The following is a 24,377-nucleotide window of genomic DNA, read 5'->3' on the forward strand; positions in this document are numbered from 1 at the left end:
AGTGTTCTCTCTGTCAGCTACTGCTGAACTGCTTCTTTGTGTAAAACTGTTGTCGGCATTGCTTCGTCCAGATGTGAATGGCACAACTGCTTGTGTTTCGGTACGATGTTTCTTTTGTCTGCCTCTGGAGCACATGAGTGCAAACATCTCAAAATGGTTGCCACCCGTATCTTCATAGCAGTCTTCACCCTTTTCGTTTTTTCTGCAGGAAACATACAGGCAGCCGTTGATGGGCCTTTCTCACTGCTGATGTGCATCACAATGATGCGGTGGCCCTTCCCTGGCAGCCTGCTCCAGGCCATGGTTGTCCTGATCTTGGCACAAGCAGCACACGCTCGCTGTTCTGTCCTTACACCAACACTGCGCTTGCTGCCGTTGCACATATCTCATCCAGGTAAATAATTTTGGAACCTACCATCTTGTTCCTTAGGTAGCTTTGCTGCCTTGCGAAAGTGTCTTCTCTTTCAGTGGGCAGCTAGTGTAATTTTATTGCATGGTTTCTTCTGTCAAACGATGCGTTAGACATTAGAATACATGAATTACCGTGTGGTATTTTCCTACAAGCGCTAAATAATTTGATTGAATTTCTTCTCTCGTGCTGTTTCGGTTTCATTGACTGAATGACGACTGTGACGTCAAGTTGACGGTTTGTTCGCGTGATCTACTAGAAAAACTGTAATGTAATCGCTGATATGTATATTCAATTGACTACGACATTTAATCCAGCATCTTCCAAAACATGGAATGACAAGCCGGTCAGTGATTATATTAAAGTTTGTCAAGGGATGATTTATTACACACGCTCACAGAGTCCCGCGTGCCGGAGTCCCCCAATAGTCATCCGCAGTTCGCGCACCTAATGCAACGCGCACCGAGCTCACACTTGAGCCCACTTCGACCACACCACTCGGATCACTCCCGCGCACACCTCACGCACATTCCTGCCATAGCTAACCACGCATCCCCTCTCCCTCCAGTGTTGTAAGCCGTCCCTGTGTGTTCCCTGATGGCGCCACCCGCACTGGCCCTTACATCCTCCCCCCCTTAATTCGTGCAAGCAGGCCTCCACGGTGGATGGTATGGCATTAGCTGGTCTGCGTTGGCCACACCCATATACTTTCTTGAGGCAGGGTCTTTGAGTTTAAAGTTGTTCTGACCCACACGGGCAGTGATTAGGTAGGGCCCTGAGCGGCGAGGGGCCAATTTAGCAGTGAAGCCTGTACTTGCATTACTTAGAGTGTGCTTGTCGCGGAGCACGAGGTCGCCAACTTTGTAGGTGGTTGGTTGACGATGCTTGTTGTAATGCCTGGCCTGTTCGACCTTCGCTGATTCTTGGTGTTCCCTGGCCATGGCCAATGCATCCTGCAGGTAAAGGTTTAGCTCTGCAGCGAGTGCATGGGGTGCCGATGCAGAAATTTCAGCACTAATCTGCTGCCTATCTGCCCAAGGTGTACGAAGTTCCCGACCATAGCACAAGAATGCGGGCGTAAACCCTGTGACCACACTCTCTGATGTCCGCATTGCGAAGGCCACCTCAGAGAGTCGCTTGTCCCAATTGCAGTGGGAGGAGCAGTAGTTGACAATGGTCTGCTTGACTGTAGCATTGTGACGTTCTACAGGCTGTCCAGCAGGTCTGTAGGGGACTGTGTGCCGCTCTTGTATTCCCCAATGTTGCAGCACTCCCTTCCATATCTTGCTGACTTGCTGACGAATGGTTTACCGTTATCACTGGAGAGGGAAAGAGGTGCACCGTGCCGGCAGAAAACTTCCACGATCCTTTCAACGATGGCTTTTGAAGTTGGTGCCCGCAGGGGAAAAAGATCGATAAGCTTAGTGAATGTGTCCAGAGCTACAAGGATATACTTGTGTTGCCGTGGAGTTCTGGGCAATGGGCCTGTCAGATCCACACTGAGGTGCTGCATGGGTGAGGACACCCAAGTGCTGTCCATAAGTCCCTTTGGCTTCTGGCGACGGGGCTTGAAGACCTGGCACTGCTGACACCCTCGTACATAACGAGACGTGTCGGAGCACACCCCCAACCAAGGGAAGCGGCTCTCGATGCGCCTTAAGGTTTTGAAGAAGCCGGCGTGTCCACTGAGTGGATGGTCGTGCTTCAGTTTAAGCACCAATTCCCGTAGATGGAGGGGGAGCCACGGCACCGCTTTGCCTCCGCGTGTCCAAAGCAGAACCCCATCAGGTGCTATATGGCTCTCCTTGGCCAAGTCGGAGACCATTTTTGCCCTCTTGGGGTCGTCTGGTATGATCGCCGCTTCAAGGTACTGCAGCAGCTGCTGCAGCAACGGGTCTTTCTGTTGCTCGTGCTTCAGTTTTGCACAGTCGGTTAGGGGTGAGGTGTCAACAAGGTCAGCCGAGGCAACATCAGCGAAGCGAATGGTGAGCTGTGGTTCCTCGAGTTCTATCGGAAACCATTCTTCTGCCAAGCTTGAAGGCATTGGTTCTGGATGACCAGTTGGAAATCTGCTCAGAGCATCGGCTGGGATGTTAGCTCGGCCTCGGCGATGCCTAACCGTGCACCTCAGCCCTTGCAATCGCAAAACCCAGCGTCGCACCCGTCCCGACGTGTGTTCAGTGTTGAGCATCCGTGCCAGCGATGCGTGATAAGAATGAACCTCAAAAGACGTAAGCTCAATGTATGGCCTGAATTTTTCCACAGCCCACACGACTGCCAAACATTCCCATTCTTGCACTGTGTAGTTTCGCTCTGCTGCGGTTAGGGTTCTGCTAAAAAACGAGACTGGCCGAAGCAAGCCATCCACCTCCTGAAGTAGAACTGCCACAATGCCTGTGCCACTAGCATCCGTCTCAATGACGAATGGTCGGTTCAGATCCGGTAGGGTGACAGCCACCTCGCCTGCCAGTGTAGTCTTCAGCAGCTCAAATGCTGCTCGCTGCTCAGCCCCCCACAACCAGTCTGTACCTTTCCTCAACAGCAGTGTTAGAGGTTTTGCCTTGTCGGAGAATGAGGGTATAAAATTCCTGTAGTAGCCAACTAGGCCCAAGAACATTTGGAGTTGTTTGACAGTACGGGATGCGGGAAACTGAGAGACAGCTTGCACCTTGTCTGGGTCCGGTCTGCACTCACCAGGAGTAATTATGTGCCCAAGGAACTTGAGAGTCTGTTTGCAGAAGGAAACCTTTGCTGGGTTGACTGAGAGGCCGGCCCTGTCAATCCTACGCAACACCTCGGCAATGTGGTCCGGATGTTCTGCCAATGTGTCGAAGTAGATAAGGATATCATCCAAGAAAGCCATGCAGTAGGTATGTTTTATTCTGTCTGGCAGTTTGTCCATTAAAGACTGAAACGTTGCTGGCCCTCCAGCCACTCCAAATGGCATCCTCTTAAACTGAAACATGCCCTTGTGGCATATGAACGCAGTCTTTTGAACGTCCTCCGGTGCTACAGGCACTTGGAAAAAACCTTGTGCAAGGTCCAGACTCGAGAACCATTTGGCACGACCCAACTGTGCAAGGACCCAGTCGGTACGAGGCATTGGGTACCTTGGTACATTTGTCCTGGCATTTAATGGTGTGCAGTCAACTGCTAGGCGGTACCCACCATTCTTTTTCTGCACCAGGACTGGAGCACTGGCCCATGAGCTGGTGCATGGTTCGATAAGGTCTTGCTGCAGCAGTTCTTGTATACATTGGTCCATGACTTCCCGCTTTTTTGCGTTTACTGGGCGCAGTTTGCAACGGACTGGACAGTGGTCGCCTGTATCTATTCTATGCGTAATGAGAGATGTGCAGCCGGGGTATTTTTGGAAAACATGTCTATATTGACTGAGGATGGCTTCCAGTCGATCGCTGTCTGGAGAGGCCCTGCGGTCAGACGTCGCTTGGCTGCAGTTGGCCTCAGGTGGACCATGCTCTTCCAGAGCAAACAGCTGCTGCAAGGAGGTAGCTAGGTCCTCATCCCAGTCTTCCATGTCAGGATGCTGCTGTGCAACTTGTGTGGAGCTGTCTTGAGCAGGCCAGCAGCCGCTGTGTGGTGGCGAGAGGGTGCCTTGCTGAACCTCACCAATGGCTGGGGATCCATCCCGAGTGTCCATCCACCGAGGCCTATATGTACAGAAAAGCCCGCTGTTGCAAGGAAGTCTCGTCCCAGAACTATGTCGTGGCAAAGCTTCTCCAACAAGAGGAAGCGCTGTTTCCGGCTGCTACCCTGCCATCGGATGCGGCAACGTACAGAGGGTGTTGTCTCCGACCTTCCCTCTGCAAGCCGGAGAGTCCGTCTTTCTTCTCTGGTGCTGGCGCCACTTCGTTTCGCCGCCTCGAAGGCTCGCGCGTTCATCAGGCTAACGCTGGCGCCGGTGTCCAGGAGGGCGTAAAATACACTGTCGCCGATTGATACCTCGAGCAGAGGTTCTTTCCCACCGGTCGTCGCTAGAACTTGCAAAGAAGTTGCGTAGCCGTTGGCCGGCACAACTGCTACGCTCGGCCATTTCCCGGACAGTTTGCTTGGAGGTGACCGACCTGATCACAGCGGAAGCAGCGCGGTCTGCTTCGTGACTTGCCTGTAGGGCATGCGCGCGCTCGATGACCTCTACCACCGCACCGGTGGCAGACAACAGCCTCAGGTGGAGGCATGGGCCATGCGATGCCCAGTGCGGAGCGGCCGCTTTCGTTCATTGAAGCCGGCGACTGGTACTGTGCACGGGGATCTGGCGGCGCCCACAAAGGGGCCTCAGCTCGCAGCGTTGAGCCCGAAGGACGGACCCCGTGTCGGGACGCGAGCATCGCCGCAGGCCGAAGCGACCAGTCATGTCGTGACGAAGCATCGGTTGAGGCCGCCGCGACAGGGCAGTGACGATGTGGAGCGCCGGCGTCAACAAAGGCGAGGTCGGGCGCGGCCTGCGTGCTTCGCAGTGGCGGTGGCACGTAACGCAGGCGGTGCCACGCACGCTGCATAAGGAGGCCCGCTGCCTTTGCCATGTCGCGCAGGTTCGCGAATTCCATGTTATTCGTCAGGTCCTGAAAGGTCGGATGCATTTGCCGCCTCACCCGATCAACTTTTTCCGCGTCGGTGACAGGCTCTCCAATACGGTCATAGTACTCTGCTATGATGTGTATGAACTGTTTTAGATTCTCGGCAGGGTGCTGAGTGCGCTCGGCCAGCTCTGCCTTCAATTTTTCCCTGTAGTCGACGGCCGCGAACTCGCCCTTGAAGTCCTCGGCGAAGGAAGCCCAATCTGAGTGGCCACCGATGAACCGCCACCACTGTTTCGCAGAGCCTTCCAACGCCACAGGGATATGTTGAAGGCGACGATCGTTCGGGATGCCTCCCAAATAGCAGTACTCGACGAATCGATACTAGCAGTACTCGACGAGTTGCTCCCGCTCGAGCAGCGTACCTTTCGTCGTAGTGGCCAGGAGTTGCTGCACCAGGGTCGTTGGGACCGTGGCTGTGACGGAGCTTTCATCAGATGCGGACGTTCCGGCATTGGTCTCCATGTTGGTTCCGTCGGACGGGCCCCCACTTGTCAAGGGATGATTTATTACACACGCTCACAGAGTCCCTCTTGCCGGAGTCCCCCAATAGTCATCCGTAGTTTGCGCACCTAATGCAATGCGCACCGAGCTCACACTTGAGCCCACTTCGACCACGCCACTCGGATCACTCCCGCGCTGCCCGCGCACACCTCACGCACATTCCCGCCATAGCCAACCACGCATTCCCTCTCCCTCCAGTGTTGTCAGCCGTCCCTGTGTGTCCCCTGATGGCGCCACCTGCACTGGCCCTTACAAGTTTTTCCAGTTGATCACGTGGCGAAAACATCAACTTGACGTCACAGTCGTCCTTCGGTCGACGAAACCGAAACAGCGTGAAGAAGAAATTCAATTATAAACTATTTAGCGGTCGTACACAAATACCACAGGGTGCTTCATGTATACGAATGTCTACGATATCGTTTGAAAGAAGAAAACACGCAAGAAAAAATTTGGTGTCTATCGTCCTTAAAGGGGTGCAGACACAAAATTTTAAACGCAATGAACGGCATGAGAGTGAGAGAGAGAAAGACTTTATTGTGCAGAGGAATTCGGGCCTCCCAGGACCCCTGGGTCCTCGCACGACCACACCGCACTCAAACGTTCATGGCTAAAAGGTCCATGACGCTGGCCGCACAGGTGGCGACAATCTTCTGTCGTGCCTGATCTGTGGAGCGTAGTGAGGTCTCCCAGTCCTCCCATGTTTGGAGTGGCTCCGGTCTGCTGGGTGGAGGGGAAGCCGGACAGATCCCAAGGATATCAGTCAGCTCGCTTGAGAGCGGCACGAAACGGGGGGGGGGGGGGGGCATTTCGCCTGCGATGAGGCTCGGGAAAACATACCGCTCGCTGGGCGCACAAAGGGGTCGGAGGCAGGTTATCTCGCATCGCGGCGCCAGGTTTATGCCTTCCGTTTGCTGTAACCGATCAGCAGGGCTTAATGATGCTCGTTATACGTGTGATCTTGTGCCATTGAAACAATGTATATTTTGGCGGTCGCGCAGGTCTCGTTAGTTATAAGCGAAAGTTCGTCTTAAGTGGGGCCGTTACATGTGGGCTCGACTGTAGCGACATTCAGACAAAAGAGCACTTTATGTAACACTCTCTACCCGATTTTGTTCAATTCTTTTGATGTTCCCCTCGCAAGCTTGCGTTTGATTATGTCGTCGCCATCAGTTTAATTGTGTCACTCGACAGCAGAGCAATCTCTCGCGAAGAGCTGCAGTTAATCCTGCTGTATGCCAGCTCAGCTTACATTGCTCCAGCTGATCAATGTTCCGAATCATCACTACACTTGTCCGCCCGCAGTTATTTTCTTTCTCTTGAACTCTATGGGCCATGGCTACAGATATATGGAATATTAGGTTCTTCTGAAGGTGTTCTTTATGCTCTTCTGAAAGATTTTTTTTTCAGCTTATTGCTTGATTGCCCCTTTGTCGAATCATGTATATATTCACACTTGTGGACAATCTTGCATTCGTACGTGTATTTAAAGACTGGCTTCAGATACTCTGGTTTTGTAAGGTTGTGTATACAAGGATGCTTATTTTAGTAAAGTCTCATTTACATAGAACTCTTCCTGCGTTGTGCTGTTGTTTTGCTAGCTTTCACTCCAGTCGGACGCCAGTGTAAAGCATGCTACATGAGCTGCCACAATAAAAACAAGACCGAATACGCACGTTGGGTGAGTGCCTCGACAAACAGGAAGTGTAATGCTTTAGCAGTTTGTCGCTACAACGTATATTTACCATGATCCAATCAAGCAGCAGAAAGCGCAGCTACCACGAGAGCAACTGGTGATACCAGCTCCGGGTGATCCAAGCAGCCTTATTTAATTGTTTGGATTGGCTTGTTGTGGGGCTTCGAGACTGGCATCAGTGCAGTTTCAGTCGTCAGTAAAATTTAATTATAGTGTCTTAGGCTTATACAGTGTGCGAATAACTTTCTTACAACTGTCAGTTATTAACTATAATCTTTAAAGGAGTAAAGAGTACTTTTACTTGCGAGTTGATGCAAAAGACACTTTGTTAATCTGAATGCTTTCCACTGACCAACTAGGTGCTGCTGCTGCCGCTAGCACGTTTTCTGCCCCACTGAGTCTATGGAAGTGTCACACCACTGGCTACAATGCATTGAGTGACTTATATGTTTAGTTTGAGGGGAAAAAAGTTTAGCATCTCTTGCCCTGAGAGTAGTTTTTTCTGCTGAAATTTTCTTTCTTTAACTTCTTTCCTTCTAAGGTTACCAGTTTTCATTGAAACTTGTTAAAATGTGAGCAGGGCAGAGCAGAATACAGTCGAGCCCACTTATAAGGAACCTGACAGTCACGTGGATTCTGTTCGTTATATCTGATATTCGTAGTAAGTGGTCTCTCCGTATAACAGCCAAAAACACTGAGGCTGACAAAGAAGCATTTGTTTCTTATAAAACCGCGTTTTGCATGCCTACTTGTGCAAAGCAGAGCCTGCCGCAGCTCTTTTCAGGCTCTCTAGGGCAGTCATTTAATCCTCACTGAGACCCTTGCTCCGAACTATCAAATTTGGGGACAGGATATAACTAATTGTGATTGAAGCATCCGTGGCAGCTGGTGGCAGGTAGACCACACAAATAAGATTGCTGGCAGTAGGAGTGTGCTCGTACTTGGTGGTCAACATCTTTGTCAGAGCATGCGCCTCTGCAATTTTGTGGTCCGCAGGAGTGCAGTCATCTGAGGAAACATCTGGCCAGCTATACATAAATGAAGCGTTGTTACAAATATACATGCGTCTGATCACGTGTGTTTTCGAGCTTCATCTGTCATTGTTGGGCTCATGCAGCCAAGAAAACAGTGCAGTGCTCATGGCACACTGCTTCAGCTACATTGTCCGTTGTATGACACTGCCTGCAGCGCAAAAGATGGAGCTGACTGGCAGGCCAGGCACGTGATGCATACCATGTGACCAGCATGGCCAGCAAGCCTTTCAAAATTCTCAAATCGCTGCTGTTACTTTATCCACGACCATGATCAGTAGCTTCGCTTTCAATGATGCCCCTGTCTCGCATGCAACATGCTTCTTCCGCTTGGGGATGCTTTGTTCAGCCGATGAACATGCAGGCAATGATTGCGCTTATAGGTCATTGGCATGGGCTTGGTCGGCAGTTACTTGCCATTTCAATGCTTCCTTTTTATTGCATTTTTGGGTCGACATGTTCTTTCCCGGGCAGCGTTGTGAAGGTTGAGAGGCAATCTTTGATCTCTGCGCTTGCTGGAAGCATGACCTCTTCAACTGCGGTGGGGAGTTTACAGCACCTCCTTGTTCGCTAAAACCAAGTGGTGCAGCCAAAGTTGTTCATAGTATCTGCAATGGATTGCCATTGCCCTTGTGCATATTTTGACGGTAGCACCGCGCCCATTCGTAATAAGCAAGCGTTCGTTATAGCTGCGACCGTTATAAGTGGGCTCAACTCTAATTCACCGTGAAAGCCCCTTTCTGGTTAAATATCTTTTTATGCCTTTTTATACTTGGTGGATTTGGTTCGTGATCCCTTTCATTGAGGTTTGCAGGTAATTTCTTTTTTAGAAGCAGCACCCATATGCGCACGTTAAAAGAGCTCGATATTCACAGACAGAAGCGTTTTGCTGACGGAGCTTGTGAAGGCTCTTCGTATGCCCCAAAGCAGATGAGGCTTGGATGCTCTGTAGGAAAAGTGTCCACACCTTCAAAGCAGCAGTTAGACTTAGCTATAAATACATTTTTCATAGGATCTTTCCATATGTTCTTCATTGCAGAACACCTGGATTTTATTGGCCTCCTGCAAACTCTTTAACATGGAGTCAAGGTGCTCTTCCGCTGGGCAATAGCTGGCTGAGTCAACAAATTGTTTGAGGAAATGAAGGACAAGCTGCGTGCCTGTTTTCTAGGCATGGCATCTTGTATGCTGCATGGCTGACTGCTGGATATCCTTTCATCGTTAGGCAAGCTTACATTGCAACCTCCCTCTCAAGAAATTTCAAAGCATGCATATTTTGTCATACACCACATAGTGATATACTAAATAAAAGGTGTATATTTCAGAAGTTTTCTCGTCCACTGGTTGGGCCAAGGCTGCACGAGAAAGTCTGCCATACTGGGCACCATACATACGTCCTTGCACATGCACTTCATGGTGTATTGGTGGACTGTGAAATCCTGAGCAAGGTTACTGTGACCATCACAGATGCTTTAAAATTCAAGTTATTCAGGTTAAACATGACCCTACTTACCCTGTTGTTCATTTTATTGTTTCAGTCAAACCATAGTGCTCATTTTATTGCCTGCATGGTATTCTCTCCACAACAACCAACAGAAGATGACGAAGACATAGATATGGATAATGTGCACATTTTTCTAGTGGTTTCTGACTGATATCCCTCCCAAGCTGGATGAACCACGGCTGCCAAAACATAAACGCTATGCAATGCTTAGGCTCAACCTTATTGCTGTCGTAGACATTGAACAAGCCCTGCAAGATGTGCGGTACAGGCGTGCATTTACATGCGTTATGAACACCTGCAAAGTACTATGGAGCAAACAGCAACACTCATCTATTACATCAGAGGTTGTGTAGCAGCACTGGAGGTGCTTTCTAATTTTGCCTCATGCAGTGAGGTGGAACTTGTGTTCAAGCCCTTGGACCAGATCAGGGAAGAGAGAACAACACGCATGACCAAGGTCCTTGACATGCTGAACATTTCCCGGATCCTTGGAGATTACCTTGTATTTCAGGAAGAACACAAGTCTGTGTGTTGACTTTTTTTTTTCTGGTGTATTTTTTTTCTGGTGTATTGCAATAAAATTTGCTTACAAGCTCGTGCACATTGAGTGAGGGGGTATACACAGATATATTGAATATAAAAGGCAATATCCTGGTGTTTTTAATGTAATTAAAGTAGTAAAGACATGAGACAATATAGTACATCGTCTTGCAATGCTGTGCTTCAATCCCCCTCTGACAGGTTCTATGGCCAATAGTGCGGTCCCTGGTCGTTCTACAGGGAGAAAAATATATGCTCGTGGGGGCACTTCTGCCTATGCTGTGGGCTCTTCGACGGTCCCTGCACTGTCCCCAGGAACTGCAGTATTGCTAAGCACTTCTTGACGCTGTGAATTGCAGTGTCATGAAGAGGTGAGTTCGTCGTAGTTATTTTCTTTGTGGTAGCAGCAGTGCTGTTTCATAGGCGGAGGTCTTACTAGCGCATCATTGAGTGGATGCCACTGCGCAGCAATGAACATGGAGTTAGGATATGGTTACTGTGCTGCGGTAACAGCTGGAAATAGCAAATCACATGTCAGAAGTGTAGTGTGTACCTAGCTTATACAAGTTTGTTCTCGATGCGGTGACGATTAGCCTCTTTGTACAGGTACTGTAGTATTTCATTCATGTCAAATTGTGCAGAAGTGCGAGGTTAATTGAAACGTCATATCCGGCTGGTTTGTCATGTTGAAGGAAAACTTGAGTATAGTACTAAAATTTCATACCTTTCATAGGATAGGATACCACAGCGTGAAAGAGCAAGACAAGGCCGAAAGACATAAATGTAAGCACTGTTCGCTTCCAGTCTTATCATCGTAATTTTTCATTGTTTTTTTTTATTTGGCAGCACTAGCTGACCTAGTCATCGTCATTGCTGTTCACTTCATTTTTGCACTTTTCATAATTTTTAGGTTCAGTTCAGTTGCAGAGCGCTTTCCACACTCCTCTGTGAGTATATAGAGGTCTGATTTACCAGAAAAAAAATGTAAGAATGCGTGGAATAATGTTGACTGTGTGGGTATTTTTAATGCACTATGTTAAATTTATCCAGGTTTGCGAACCAACTCGCGGACTACACCACTGCGGCAGCCACACATCACATTTTAAGTTGGCGTGGCTCCAGGATGAGCAACTTGACCAAAAGAAATGGCAGCTTTCCACTCCTGTTACCAGGGTCATTTCAGAGGTGATGAGTCTGAAAATCAAGCCACTGCGCCACCCATAACTGACGCTGATCACACTTTGTTCAAAATCAGGAGGGCACTACCACATGACGCAATGAACGATGACATTCGCCAGTGGATGAAGAACGAAGTGGGTGATTGTACAGCTTTTGAGTCGTAATCAAGGGTGAAAAAGCCATTTATGATATAGAACCCTGAGTTGCCCTCATTTGCGTCTGCAGAGAGGCTGTTCAGCATGGCAAAGAACACCCTTTCTTCAAAGCAGGGCAAAATTTCCGATGTCCATTTTGAAGCTCAGTTGTTCTTGGAATAAAGAAATATGAAATGCTTGAGAGCTGTAACCGGAGTACTTCTTTAACACAGAGTAAGATAGACAGGAGCTCCGATTCAGGCTTGCCGCAATGCAATCAGCAGGCACGATTTTGCTACACGAATGCCCAGTGCACGTTGGGCACTCAGCTTTTAGGTTTGCATAGTACTCTTTCCTTCCGCTATCCTTCGCTCACTGTTGCGGCTCTCCATTTGCTCCATTTCGCTGTTCGCCTTGCAAAAATAACCTCGTCGATGCTCCACGTTTCGACAATGCTATGAAACGAAATGCTGTTTTGATCAGTGGCTGTGCCGATGCAAGCGGTGTGCTAGAGCGGCACTGTGAAGCAGATGACAACCACGACGCACGCGTGTGCCTGCAGAATAAGAGGGAGAGAGTTTCCAGCACCAATGACCCTGGAACCGCTGGAGCTGCAGTGCAGTGGGAGTTTTCTACCAGCGCCAATGCCAAATCCAAGCACTGCTTATCAGATGGCCCATTGAAGTTTCACCAATGTGGTAAAATTCATGTCCTCTTATCAGCCAAACTGGCGCTCCTTTCTATCTTACTCTGTGATCAGAAATCAAAGGTGATTGAAAATTAATTGCTTTACTTTTATGAAGTAATTGTAACGTAATTTAATTATATTTGTGAGATTTGTGAGAAAGTAATTATTAATATAATTTTATCAAAAAATTTTGCCATGTTTGCCGCATTTGTTGAGTTCTCATTACAGGGTTTTATCAGTTAAGGTATGAGGACACCCGTGATGGAAAATGTTTATTTTAATAATAAACATTAATTAGTAATATAAATAAATAGTAAATATAAATCCTTTTGCTATTTTTAATTTTTAGGCATACCATGTTGATGTCATCAGTGAGTATAAAGCTTCAAAAAAATGTGTTTTAGTTTTTAAACATGATGTTTTAATTTGAAAAGTGCCCTAAATTTGCCTCTACGCCAACAGTGATAATTCGGAAACTAACTAATGTGCACCATATTGCTTCGAAATTTATGCAGGCCTATCTATTACCTGTCCAGTGAACTGTCTAAATAAAGAGCCTGTGATGAGTTTGCAGGCAGTTATCACAAGAAAACTAAAAGCATACACAAAAATTGGCTTTCCACAAGCATGGATGTTCAGATAACAGGTCACAAGATAAAAAATATTAGTGGATTTCGATAATCCTTGTTCATTGATACCTTGATGTGTAATAAACGGGCGTACAAAGTTTGAAAAATTTTCACTGAGTGTAGCTTTATCTATGTTGGCAAAACTCAAGAAAGAACTAAACTTAATTTCTAGAAAAATAAGATTAAAACAGATAGGTTCTATAGACACAAGGATGTTGCAGGTAACAATGTAGCCTGTAAATTTTGAACACCACAAGACCGAATCATAGTTTTTTTCGTAAAAGGTAGAGGTGTGTTTTTGGCTACAAAAAGTTTAAAAATTCATACCATTTTTTAAAAGAGAGAGAAAGAAGTTCTCTCTTCCTCTTCAAAAAATGATAGTTTGCATTTTTATATTTTTGATAACCTCAAAGACCCTTCTAACTTTTGCCAAAAAAAAATGCAAAATATCATTTTTTTTAGAAAAATGCTATTTCAGGAATGCCCTCATACCTTAGAGAGAGTAATGGTTATGAATTTGACTTTTTTGCATTGTCACTTTGTTAACAGAGTACTGAACAGGTGGGTGTCCAAATGCAGTCAGTGTACCACGGGCGAAAAAAAATTCGTTTTCGCTTGCATTGCCATATTAAACAACTCCACGTGGAGATCTGCCATTAATTCCAGCGAAATGTCTTGCGAGTCGGCACATGCATTCTTGGCTCTCTTCAAATCGAGCACACCATCGATGCAATGCGTCCATCTATATGCCAAGGCGACTTTTGGCAGTGACAAGGTTCCTCCTCACTTGAGCAAATATTAGTTCCGCAAAGTCCAACGCAAGGAATGTCAAGTTACAGAGGCATGGAGAGTTTCCGGCCGCTGTGCATGGCAAAAGTGCATGCACGGCGATGGCAGGCTAGTTTAAAAACACGGGACAACTTGCTCTTGGTTGTAAATGAGGGCACAGAAACTGCCAGTGGCCTTTTAGATGCACTGAAAGGAAAGCTAATTGATATCAGCATTCACGATCCCACTTCACAGTCAGCTTACCGACTTTCAGGACAGGATGCCAGTGGAAAATGGCAAAGAAAGTATACCTGATAATGAGATGCTCTTGATGGTTAGATTGTAAATCCAATGAAGTTTAGGGTTTTTCGCGGTGCCAGGCACTGTAGGAATAGTGACCTTTCCACTCTATTTTATAATACAGTTCATAGAAATGGAGCAATGAGCCCGAATTAGTTTTTTGTTAGAATGTGGTCACACTTCGTCTAAGGCACCTGCATATCAACGAGTGAAGTGGGAATGGTTACCTTTTTGAAGGATACATATTGTCAACTGACTTTTTACACTAAGGTGTTGAGATTCACATTCAAAATGTTGCTGTCCTAAATTGTATTAACAATAATTACTTTGTGGAGGAGTCAGCAGTCATATAAGAGCCTGACAAAACGATAATTAAATCAAGTAAACAATAATGCCATCAACTAAAGTTTAAAATAACATTATAACATTGATGTTAGGAAGGATACAATATTTGTTTTGCTAGCATTAGATATACTGGAAGAGAGCATACATAATTGGGACCCTATTAAACGTCTGAATGCAATAAAAATGGGGCTAATAAGCTAAGCAAGGTTCCAAATTATTTTGTGCAATTTTGTCATCGTGCTAACTAAACTTTACAGTATCATTTCATTTTGATTTACTTTTGTGTTCCGGGGTTTTCGCATCACCTTCTCTCTCTATTTAAAGGGGCATGTATTTCTTATTTATCATCACGTAGGAGGCTGTAGTTGGTCGAAAATAGCACTGCTGAATCACAACATTTACTCTTATGTCATGGTATAGTGTGTGAGGCAAAGTACTAGCGTACGCCACTTTGTTGACGATTGCCCCGCCGACGCGCTTACCCTATACCATGGCCGCTTGATAAGCAATGCTTTGCATAAGACGGCCGTGCCTATAAAAGCCTGCTTTGAGCAACTGAATGAGCCATGCCTGTTGTTAATAGAATTTAACAAAAAAAATGCTTATGACGTTTTCCACACTGTAACGTTGGCATTTCATGTTTTTGCAACTTCTATTATGAGGCCAGTCATTCGTTTGCTATGGCAATAATCAAAACTCGAGCCTGCGATACTTATGTGTTAGGTGGCACGCATGAAGACTTTCAGCAGCTACAGTATCGACTTTATAGGCATGAAAAAATGTGGTCCTGCCTTATGTAATGACAGCAAGAAATAATTGGGCCCCTGTAGTTGAGGAGTTTTCCGTAAGCTCAGTTGTTCTGCACTAAAGTTTTCATCCCTAATAGGCTTTTATTTTTTAGGCTACGAGGAGCTCCAGGAGGCGGATCATCAGGAGCAGGAAATATTCGACTGCTTTGACCGCTTCAACGTTCCCTGTGCAGCTGTCACGCCCTTGGACACGCGGAGTCTCCTGAAGACCAACAACAGCATAGAAGTATGACACAGCAGCCTTCAGTCGTATTGCTGCATGCACTCAAACACGAGCAGGCCTCGAAAGGGCTGCGTATGCGAATACTTGGAAAAAAACGGCGCAGCTTTAGACACAGACAGAGGCAGATATAACGACACAGCGCTGTGTCGTTATATCTGCCTCTGTTCGTGTCTAAAGGTGTGCTGTTTTTTTCAAATATGAGCTACCAACTAGCCCGTTTGACCACCCTTGCAAGTATGCGAATACTGCCAGGCGCCAGCAAGGCGTCCTGGAAATCTGCACGCTGCTCACGTCCTGATTTGCATATGAGATGTAGCTTGCCTTGCGCCACTTGATGAGTGGGCCTAGGAACTGCAGCCCTGTTAATGTGGGCAGTAAGTGTCGACCACAGAATAAATATTCTCTACTGCTGGTTCTTTGTGCTTGTTCTGGATTGAGGTATGCCTGGGTTTCTCTGGTCCAGCTGCTGGCTCACTAACACTACAGCTGCAATTTACAATAAACAGTTGCTGGAGAAGAATAATGTGCGAGTTTGGCATGCCTCGGAGCCCATGGCATTGCTTTGGCTCATAGAAATGCATCAACAAATCCGACAGGCTATACTGTTCATGATAAAGAATTAGCACGTGTCAGCCTCTGGTACGTAGGAAGGGCAACATGAGGCGCTGTAGTCACGCATGCGGACCAGTCACTGGATTGCTATGTTGTTCTCATTAGTGTAACGCAGCGAAAGTCTGTAGACAACAGCCATTCACAAAGCACACTATTATGCATGTGACCTAGCACCCTGGGGTGGATTTATGGGCCACTGTTAGAGGATTCTGTCCCGTTTGCGCCATGTATTTCTTGGCCTCCTTTTTTGTCGAAAAATGGGGAAAATTTCTGGCCGGGGTGCAGAAAAGAAAGGCAACATCCCCCCCCCCCCCCCCCCCCACACACACACACACTTGCGGGCAGCTCCGCAAAGAATGGATTTTTGCACACGACCACCAATGGACCTCCTCCCCTAAAGCTGTGAAATGGGAACAGCCAAGGTTGCTATACTCTACTAGAGTTCCCATACCAGCTATCACCACCACGTGTGGAGATATTGCTGCTCCGGCCATCGATAACTTTTGCTATTTCTGTGGCCTCATAAACCTGTGAATTACTCAATCCTTTGTAGCCTCTTGTGAAGCACCCACATTACAAAGCGCATAATATTTATTTGAACTTCTGGGACCCGACCTGCGCAATCTTCCTCCTTGTGTGTAACAATTCTGTCGTCATACTGAAATCTCAGTACAGGTGGCATACAGAAGCGGACATTCTGTACACCGTCATCGTGCAAAAGTAAATCTGTGCAAAACACGGATAGCGCCCATAATGGTGCGTGCCATTCAGAACAGGCACTGGACCAAATGATACTGAGCATTATCCATGCAATGGAAAGGTGTGTAAATTTGAATCCCTTGCAGCACTTGCAGTGCAGGTGCAAAATTTCGTGCACCAGAAAGTTTAACTTCGGTAGTGCACTACACTCAAAGTAGTACAGACAGCAATGGCGTTGCTGTCCCCTGTTGCAGTACCACTGGCTCGCGGCAGGCAGTCAATCAAATGGAATAGTCTATATATATGGCCGCCTTTCAGTACAAACATACATGCATAGAGACGGAAAAGGTTGATAATTGATTTTGGATAATTTGGAGATTGATGATGACAGTTGCCCTCTCACTTTCCATCCACTCGGTCGCAACCTGCACGCAGAAACAACAGATACGTATACATAAAGAATGAAGAAGTGGAAAACGAGCTTTATGTGACACAGTCACGCTTAGTATAGATCGACGCTTGCACTTTACTTCAAACGAGTGCACCTAGAAGTTCCCGTTTAAATTACAAACACCCCGCACATATATTCGTATCAGGGGTCAGCGGTCACAGCTGCACGCAAGTATGCCGGTGATCTTACTAAAATACCTCGGGTATGTTGCCTGTAGGCAGCATCTGGCGAACGAACACTTGGGGGTGGTGTAGAAAGCACTGGTGTCGTGTGTTTCTGCACAGCAGCCAGCACCATTGCTCCTGCATGGTTGTGAATGCCGAGCGCTCAATCGGTGCCATCTTCTAGTCCGCATTGAGCAGGCATGAAAATGGGCAACATATTTCTTAGATTGTTTGTATTAGCCCGATGAGTCTACATCTGAACGCAGAAGGCGAAGATTGGAGTAATTAAAATAGTTGCAAAGCTTCTTGACTGCAGTCTTCTCTCGGTGCATAAATGAGCCTGTAATCTTCATAGATGAATTCATTATGGCGAAGGGTACCAAAACTTCACTTGCCGTACTGCATTTCACAGCTGTTGGCAGTCAAAAAGATGTCATGTAGTTTCGCTGCGGACGACACATTAGCAGTTCCCGGCTCCTTCACCACTTCTGGGGATGAGTGATATTGCTTCCTTACTAGTAGACATTTCTGGACTTCCATCTGGAACCTGTAAAATCCAGGAAGTTGACTGATTCTCAGCAGAACTTAAAAACGAAAGCTCAATAGACTATGCGCATTATACTATAATTTGGGTAAGAATGTCGCAGAGACACCACTGAGAAGGTACGACTGTAAAGGAAAAAACAACAAAGAAATAACCGCATGAAAATGGCATAGGTTTGGATATCATAATCATGGTGAGTGAGTTGGAACTCGCAAGCGGATCATGATCTGAGTCATGAGTGAGTTCGGACTCTCATTCAGATACTGGTCCGAGTTGTGAACGATTCTGAACTCGCATTCCGAGTCATGTGTCCGGGCTCAGACTCAGATCATGGTCTGTGTTTTCTCGACGATGGTGTGCCTTTAATTCTTTTTTCTCCTCGCTTGCTGACAGTGGAGGGGAGGAACAATTTGCTGCCTCGGCCAAGGAGGCTTGAGGGCGAGGCACCTGTGGGCGACCGAAGTAGAGGATTCTCCGGAAGCAAGGAAAATGGCGTTTTTGTCCCTTTCAGGTGTTTTTGTCTCTTTCCCTTTGCTAGTTTACTCGGGTGCAGGTGCGGTGATTAGCCATGTGGGGATGTGTTGGAACCTATGACCGAGTTCCATCATGTCACTGCGCAGGGGTGGTCCCTTGTCACGTGTCTCAGACTGAAGGTTTATTTCCACTACGAGGTGTTGTGAAGAAAGCCATGGTATTGCAAAGAAAGCTAAGGAAAAAGCTGTACAAACAGCTTGAGATGTTCAAACTTGAGAGGTTGGCTCGGGGGCATGCCACTTGGGCGCTTCTATTAAGCCCATGTGTGTCTTGAGTCGAAACCACTGAGTGAGCCCAATTGAGTCGCGAGTTGATATGAGTGAACTCAAATGGGTTGTGAGTTGAAGTGAGTTGTGAATTCTAACGAGTGGCTGACCCTGAATTAATCGTGAGTTGGAGTGAGTACAAATGAGTTGCGAGCCTAAATGAGCTTGATTTCTTGACTTGGGCCTGTGTGACTCTCCGTTTGAGTGTGTCCATAGTTTGAGCAAACTTTTGTGAGTGAGTCTAAGTGGGCACTTGTGATTTTGGTGAGGTATCTTGCATGTGAGATACGCGAAGATGGTGCGTGTTAATCAGCACGCAAGTTCTGCCGTAGTTCTCATTGGTTTTTTTTAGGCAAACACGGGCTCAATCCTAGCCATGGCAGTTGCATTTCGATGGAGGCGACATCCTAGAGGCCCCTGCACTGTGCGATGTCAGTGCATGTTAAAGAACCACAGGTGCATAGTTGAAATTATCGGGAGCCAGTTACTATGGTGGCTCTCATAGCCTGGGTCGCTCTGGGACGTTAAACCCCATAAGCCATAGACCGTAAACCAAACAAAAACAGTTCGCTTTCGGCATATCTCTTCTGCGTCCCAGTTTACTGGTTTGTTACGATAAATAAAAAGCTCTCTCGTGCTCTGCTGTGACTAGTCAAGATATTAGCAATGGCAGTAAGTACTACAATGACCTCAGCAAATGTTCTCTCATGTGAACTTTGTATCTCTCGTACTCGAAAACATCCGAAATTTACACACCAGTCAGAGGGACCTTTAGACAGGTTGCACAAACGGATTTTGTGAATATATTTGCAAGAATGTCAGTATTTCACACAACCATACTTCACAGCATACAACCCGGACTGAGAGCAAAGCCTACCATAATATGACCGCATTCCAAACGAACGTGCTCAGTGCCGCACCATATCGGGTGTGGTGGTCATGAGCATAAGGAGAGACGCAAGAACTGTACCTAGGTGGATACTTGAACCACGCTGTGATAAACAGAGTGAAAGAAGTAACGAAATGGTGAAAGAATTGCTATAGTGGAGGGTTCCGGACTGATCTCTGCCATTGGGGGTTATTCATAGTGCAGTGGCATTGCAGAGCACATGTGCATTTTTGCATTTCGACAGAGGATGAAGCTCTAAGGTAAGAGATGCTTATGAGCATCTCTCTAGAAAAAAGCCTAACTTGCGCCCAGACACGAAGGACTTGTTTGCTGGACAGTTGAAGGCTTTTGTGGACCCCTCTTCACCCTCCTGGAAATTTAGCAAACACTCATCTGGTGGTTTAGACTTTCTCTTCATTACTTCTTGCATGCTTCCTTTTGCATTGCATTCCTGCAAGAAAAACCAAAAACACATCCGCGCTAGGCGAAGCAGTAGGTCATTTATACAAAGAAACTGCCATTATACAGGTTTTTGTAATAGCACGATTCCAGCAGAGCGTTATGGCATAGCTGCAGTGCATACACCTCTTACGCCAGCCGCCAAAAGCACAAGGGACGCCTAGCACGCTGCCCAACTTGGAGGGCAGAAGCGAGCGAAGGCGGCGGTATGTCCAACAGCCAAAGGACCTGGCCAATACCCAAGTGCAGCTGCCGCTATGAGTTGTCGCAGAATGTGCTACAGCTTTCCTGCCATGCACTGCCACTTGCACTTGCACTCTCGACGACGAGGTAGACAAATTTTTTTAGTGAGGATACACAGTGAAAAAAGTCGTTTTTGCCTGCATTCATGAGGCAAAGCTTTTCATGAAGCTTTGTTCATTACAATGTGCAGCAAGGATAGAGGCGCTTCTGATCAGTTCATTCACGCATGATATGCAAATGAGGATTTAGGGAGGCAAGAGGAATGTGTATGGATGCCATCTGTTCGTCATGGGTGGCGAAGACTTATGAGCTGAATCAGAATGTGCGCATTAATTATGACATTTCATACGTATGACGGCAAATATTTCTGTGATGGCAATATCTATATTTTTGAAGTCATATTTCTGTGACTATTTCGGATAGGGTCTGTATTACTGGTAGTAATCCGACGGAAGTTATGACATTATAAAGGCTGTCCTGCGTATTGTCTGACGGTATGTTAAGGGTTGGTCAAAAGTCCCCAGGCCACACGGTCTGCATGTGAACAGAAGAGTGTGGAATTTAGGGCGTCTATGAACCTCCTCACCAAGGTTCTCAGGAGTGAGATTGAAACTTCACCACTCCCTCCAGATAGTTAGGGCTTTGGAGGTGTCGTAAACGCCCCACTACAAGGCAGAAAGGTGGACACTGGGGGCTGTGGTCTGAGGGCTTTTGACAAGCTCTGTACATATCTGTACCCTTGTAAAAATGATCAAAGTATTAACTGCAGTTGTTTTAATCACTTCTGGAATCAAACAGAAACAATTATGCATGGCTATTCGCAATTAACACAAGTCTATAGAACTTCAGAGAAAGCTCAGCTCTAGGTAACAGTGCATTTGTACAAAAAACCGTTGTGTGGCAGGAGTGAAATCTGCTGTTGGTTCAGTGCGCACAGCGAAAAGATCTGCATGATGAAGGAGTGGCAGGGGTCCGCACCTGTGACCAAGCTCATTGTGCCCATGATAGATAAAATGATGACGTGCACCAACGTCAAGTGCCGAACCGCACTGCGTGGCATACGTGGTCCGTAAGGAAAATGATGCCAGGCTTCGACAAAGAAGGTTACGCAACACTTTCACCACCACGTATGATATGCATACGACAGCTGTTATGTGGCACCGCGCACAGACGTGTAGCAGACTAGGTGAGCACACATCATGCAGATAAGGCATTGCGAATGACGCTCAGTCGACGATCGCCCACACACAAGAAACGGCTAAAGAGAGACGCCGTTGAAAGTTCGGAGTACTTTCTGTTGGTGTCCTAACCTACAGGTGGTGACTTATGCCTCTAGTGCCTTGTGATTGTTAAAGTGCGCCGAGACTGGCTCTCACTGAATGTCCTTGGCAGTCGACTTGGCAAACACAAGGTCGCTCTGCAACACAGCGCGTTTTAGTTGCCATTCCACAGCGCGGGTGGACATTTAATTATGACAGCGGAGTCCTCGATTGCGCGGGGCAGCTGCGAGACCGCTGTGCCGACATCAACGTAGTGCCTCTGTCAGCCGACACAACTGAATGAGCGATTGGCATTGCTGTCCCTTTCAATTCTAGCATTTTTTTGTTTCTGTTAACCCGCTTCGATATAACTCCTGGTGGTGAGTGTTCCCTGCACAATAAGGTAACATTCGCTGAAACGCCGTCTACTGCTTAGGCATGCCTTAAATACGTGACATGAAGGGTTTACTTCTCAATGCTGGTGTACGCTATTACATTATCTGGATATTTTTCTTCGCCATAAAATAGAATAAAAACTAAGGAATATGCCACAATCAAGAACTAAATTTGTCATTTGTCAGTACCATTGCAATACAAAATCGCATTTACATGACCTTCCGTAAAATATGTTAGGGAATAGGTTTTGATCATTTGTACATGCCATCAGAAACTTGCGACTGATGTAATTATTTATCCTCCTATCATGCTGTAAGCAGAGGAAATGCATATCTGAAAGAGTTGAAAAGAATACTTTACGCGCATGGACATGCGTTTGAAACGTCCGTTATCTATGCACTAGGTAAACTGCCAAGGACAGAACCTATCAATGGCTTTTTGCGGTTGTTCAGAAGTGGCACTTCATAGCCTATAGTTAAGCTCAAATTCTTAATGGGGTAATTTACAGTATCGGTGAATACGCGCGAAGAAAAGTTTAGCAGGGAAGGCACCTGAAAGCAGCTCCCATGCACAGATAATGACACAAAATGCATACAATGAACAGAGTGAATAAATTTGCAAAGTGCTGTGGCGAATGATGACAAAGTTCTGACCAAGTGAAATAGAGAGTGACAATTACTGTTCTTTTTATCCGCGTTTTATCTGTTTTAAAAACAAAAAATGTAGGTGGATGTTGGTTTTTTTTTTTTTTGAAGCGTGAAATGCTTTTAGCTCCCATTCTCGACAAATTAAGGCGAACATCATCTGTTAACCGCGGCGAACCTGAGGCCGAACATTCCGAACTCTTCCGTGAGAACGGTAGCCAGCAGCAAAAAACCTCAAAACTGAGTGGCCTGCGAACCAGCGCCTGCGCCAACAGAGCAGCTTTGTTTTCCGACGTCCTCATCGGCTATCGCCGCAGCCTCTCGCGTGTTGTTGTTGGCCTCTATGTACTAAGTGATAGTCGTTGTTGTTGTTGTTGTTAGCCTATCAAAAGATGGCACATACCCACACTGGGGGATCGACCAAGAATCGGGTGGCTATTCACCTGAACGCAGTTAAAAAACGGAAAAGCACGTGGGAGCGCAACACCGGTGAATTCTTCGTCATGAACTGAAAAGGAATGAGAGTTTTGATTTCAAAATTATAAGAATAATAAAGAGAGGGATTAAATAATAATGATTTAGTCAAAATGTAATAATTGATAGAAAAGTTTGGAACACTTAGCAAGGCAGTCGGTGAGATTCTATTAGGAAATTTAGAACAGCGGTACAAACAGTTCTGTGGCTGAACCCAAATGTGGTGGCACCAAACGATAGCAAGAAGCGGGCTGCTCAAACTAAGGCCAAGATGCTGAAAGGGCTCCTCCAGCAACCGTTTTCTCAGAGAGTTGAATCGGCGACAATACAGCCAAAAATGTTCAATAGATTCAGGCTCACGGCAAAATGCACAAAGGGGAGAGAGCGCCAAACCCGACTTGTGTAAATAGAAATTTAGAGGGGGGATGCGGCAGCGCAGCCTCGTCAGTGATACTTCAAGCTGCTGAGAGCAACAAATTTTCCTGTTCCAATAATAATGTAACGTGAAGATGTGCACACCAAAAGGGAAAAATATATTTACAGGGAAACAGCTTACAGCCACGCAGCCGAACAACCGGGCACGCGAAGCCCAGCCGCAGAAACGCACTTCGTCCTCTTCGCGTTCCAAGCGCGAGCGCACCAAGCACGAGCGTTCCAAGCACAAGCACAACCGTAGCATAACTCCCGGCGGCAAAAGCACCGTCCCGGTGCTAAGTGGATGATGTAGCAGGCGTGTGGTACGGTTTGAGACGGACTACATGAACGACGTCAGTCAAAGGGCTAGTGGACGACGTCGGAGCATGAAGAGGTGTAATCTCGTAGGTCACGTCGGTCACCTGACGGAGAACTCGATAAGGGCCACTGTACGGACGTAGAAGTTTCTCAGAGAGACCTACACGGCGAGAAGGAGACCAAAGGAGGACGAGTGAGCCCGGCGGATAGTGTACTGGGCGATGCCGGCGGTCGTAAACTGACTTCTGGTAGGTCTGAGATGCGGTGAGCCGGTCCAACACCCTCTAAATACTTTCTTCAGGCCTCTCCAGGCCCTCCTTTCCACACGCGCTACGTCACGCCAAGTGTCCGGTCAGGCTGCTCACCAAGCGCGGCTCCGCTCCGCTCGGTTGTCTCCCTCGATGTGCTCGCGCTTGCCCGGGCAAGCACAGACACGAACGCAGTCTTGCAGTGAGCGTCTAGCTGCTGCTTGAGTCTTTCAGCCTGGCGTTGGGTGCATTTCCGTTCGCTCCTCGCACGGCTGTGTCTGTTTCGTGTGGCCGTTTCTTGTGTGGCGTGCGTACCTGTGCTAGCGCACGAATGGGAAACTGATTGCCTGCCGTGTAGCGAGTGCAACTTCGTGAAACATGGGCCGGTGCTGTGTTCCCGGGTGCCGCG

The 24,377-nt window shown here is 47.0% G+C and overlaps 1 protein-coding gene across 6 annotated transcripts; it reads left to right on the plus strand.

The window, feature by feature from the left end:
* Window positions 1-211: 211 nt before the first annotated feature.
* LOC144115479 (uncharacterized) lies at window positions 212-15,770 on the plus strand. Of its 6 annotated transcripts, XM_077649879.1 has the most exons (7): window positions 212-394; window positions 10,481-10,650; window positions 11,013-11,062; window positions 11,190-11,226; window positions 11,330-11,464; window positions 11,535-11,592; window positions 15,224-15,770. In XM_077649879.1, the coding sequence occupies exons 2-7, from the start codon at window positions 10,643-10,645 to the stop codon at window positions 15,335-15,337; spliced, it is 402 nt and encodes a 133-aa protein (XP_077506005.1). In that variant the 5' UTR covers window positions 212-394; window positions 10,481-10,642; the 3' UTR covers window positions 15,338-15,770. The 6 variants fall into 6 exon arrangements, 4 of the variants coding, with proteins under 4 accessions (XP_077506005.1, XP_077506007.1, XP_077506008.1 ...); XM_077649881.1 differs by lacking the exon at window positions 11,535-11,592; XR_013311404.1 differs by lacking the exons at window positions 11,190-11,226; window positions 11,535-11,592.
* Window positions 15,771-24,377: the final 8,607 nt, after the last annotated feature.

Source organism: Amblyomma americanum, chromosome 1 (genome assembly GCF_052857255.1).
Source record: "Amblyomma americanum isolate KBUSLIRL-KWMA chromosome 1, ASM5285725v1, whole genome shotgun sequence".
Taxonomy (NCBI): Eukaryota; Metazoa; Arthropoda; class Arachnida; order Ixodida; family Ixodidae; genus Amblyomma; species Amblyomma americanum.

Bases quoted from the DNA above. Each gene is read 5' to 3' on its own strand.
- LOC144115479 (XM_077649879.1), top strand. The intron at 11,227-11,329 runs GTGAGTATATAG...AAATTTATCCAG, and splicing joins AGCGCTTTCCACACTCCTCT to GTTTGCGAACCAACTCGCGG. The intron at 11,465-11,534 runs GTGATGAGTCTG...GTTCAAAATCAG, and splicing joins TTACCAGGGTCATTTCAGAG to GAGGGCACTACCACATGACG.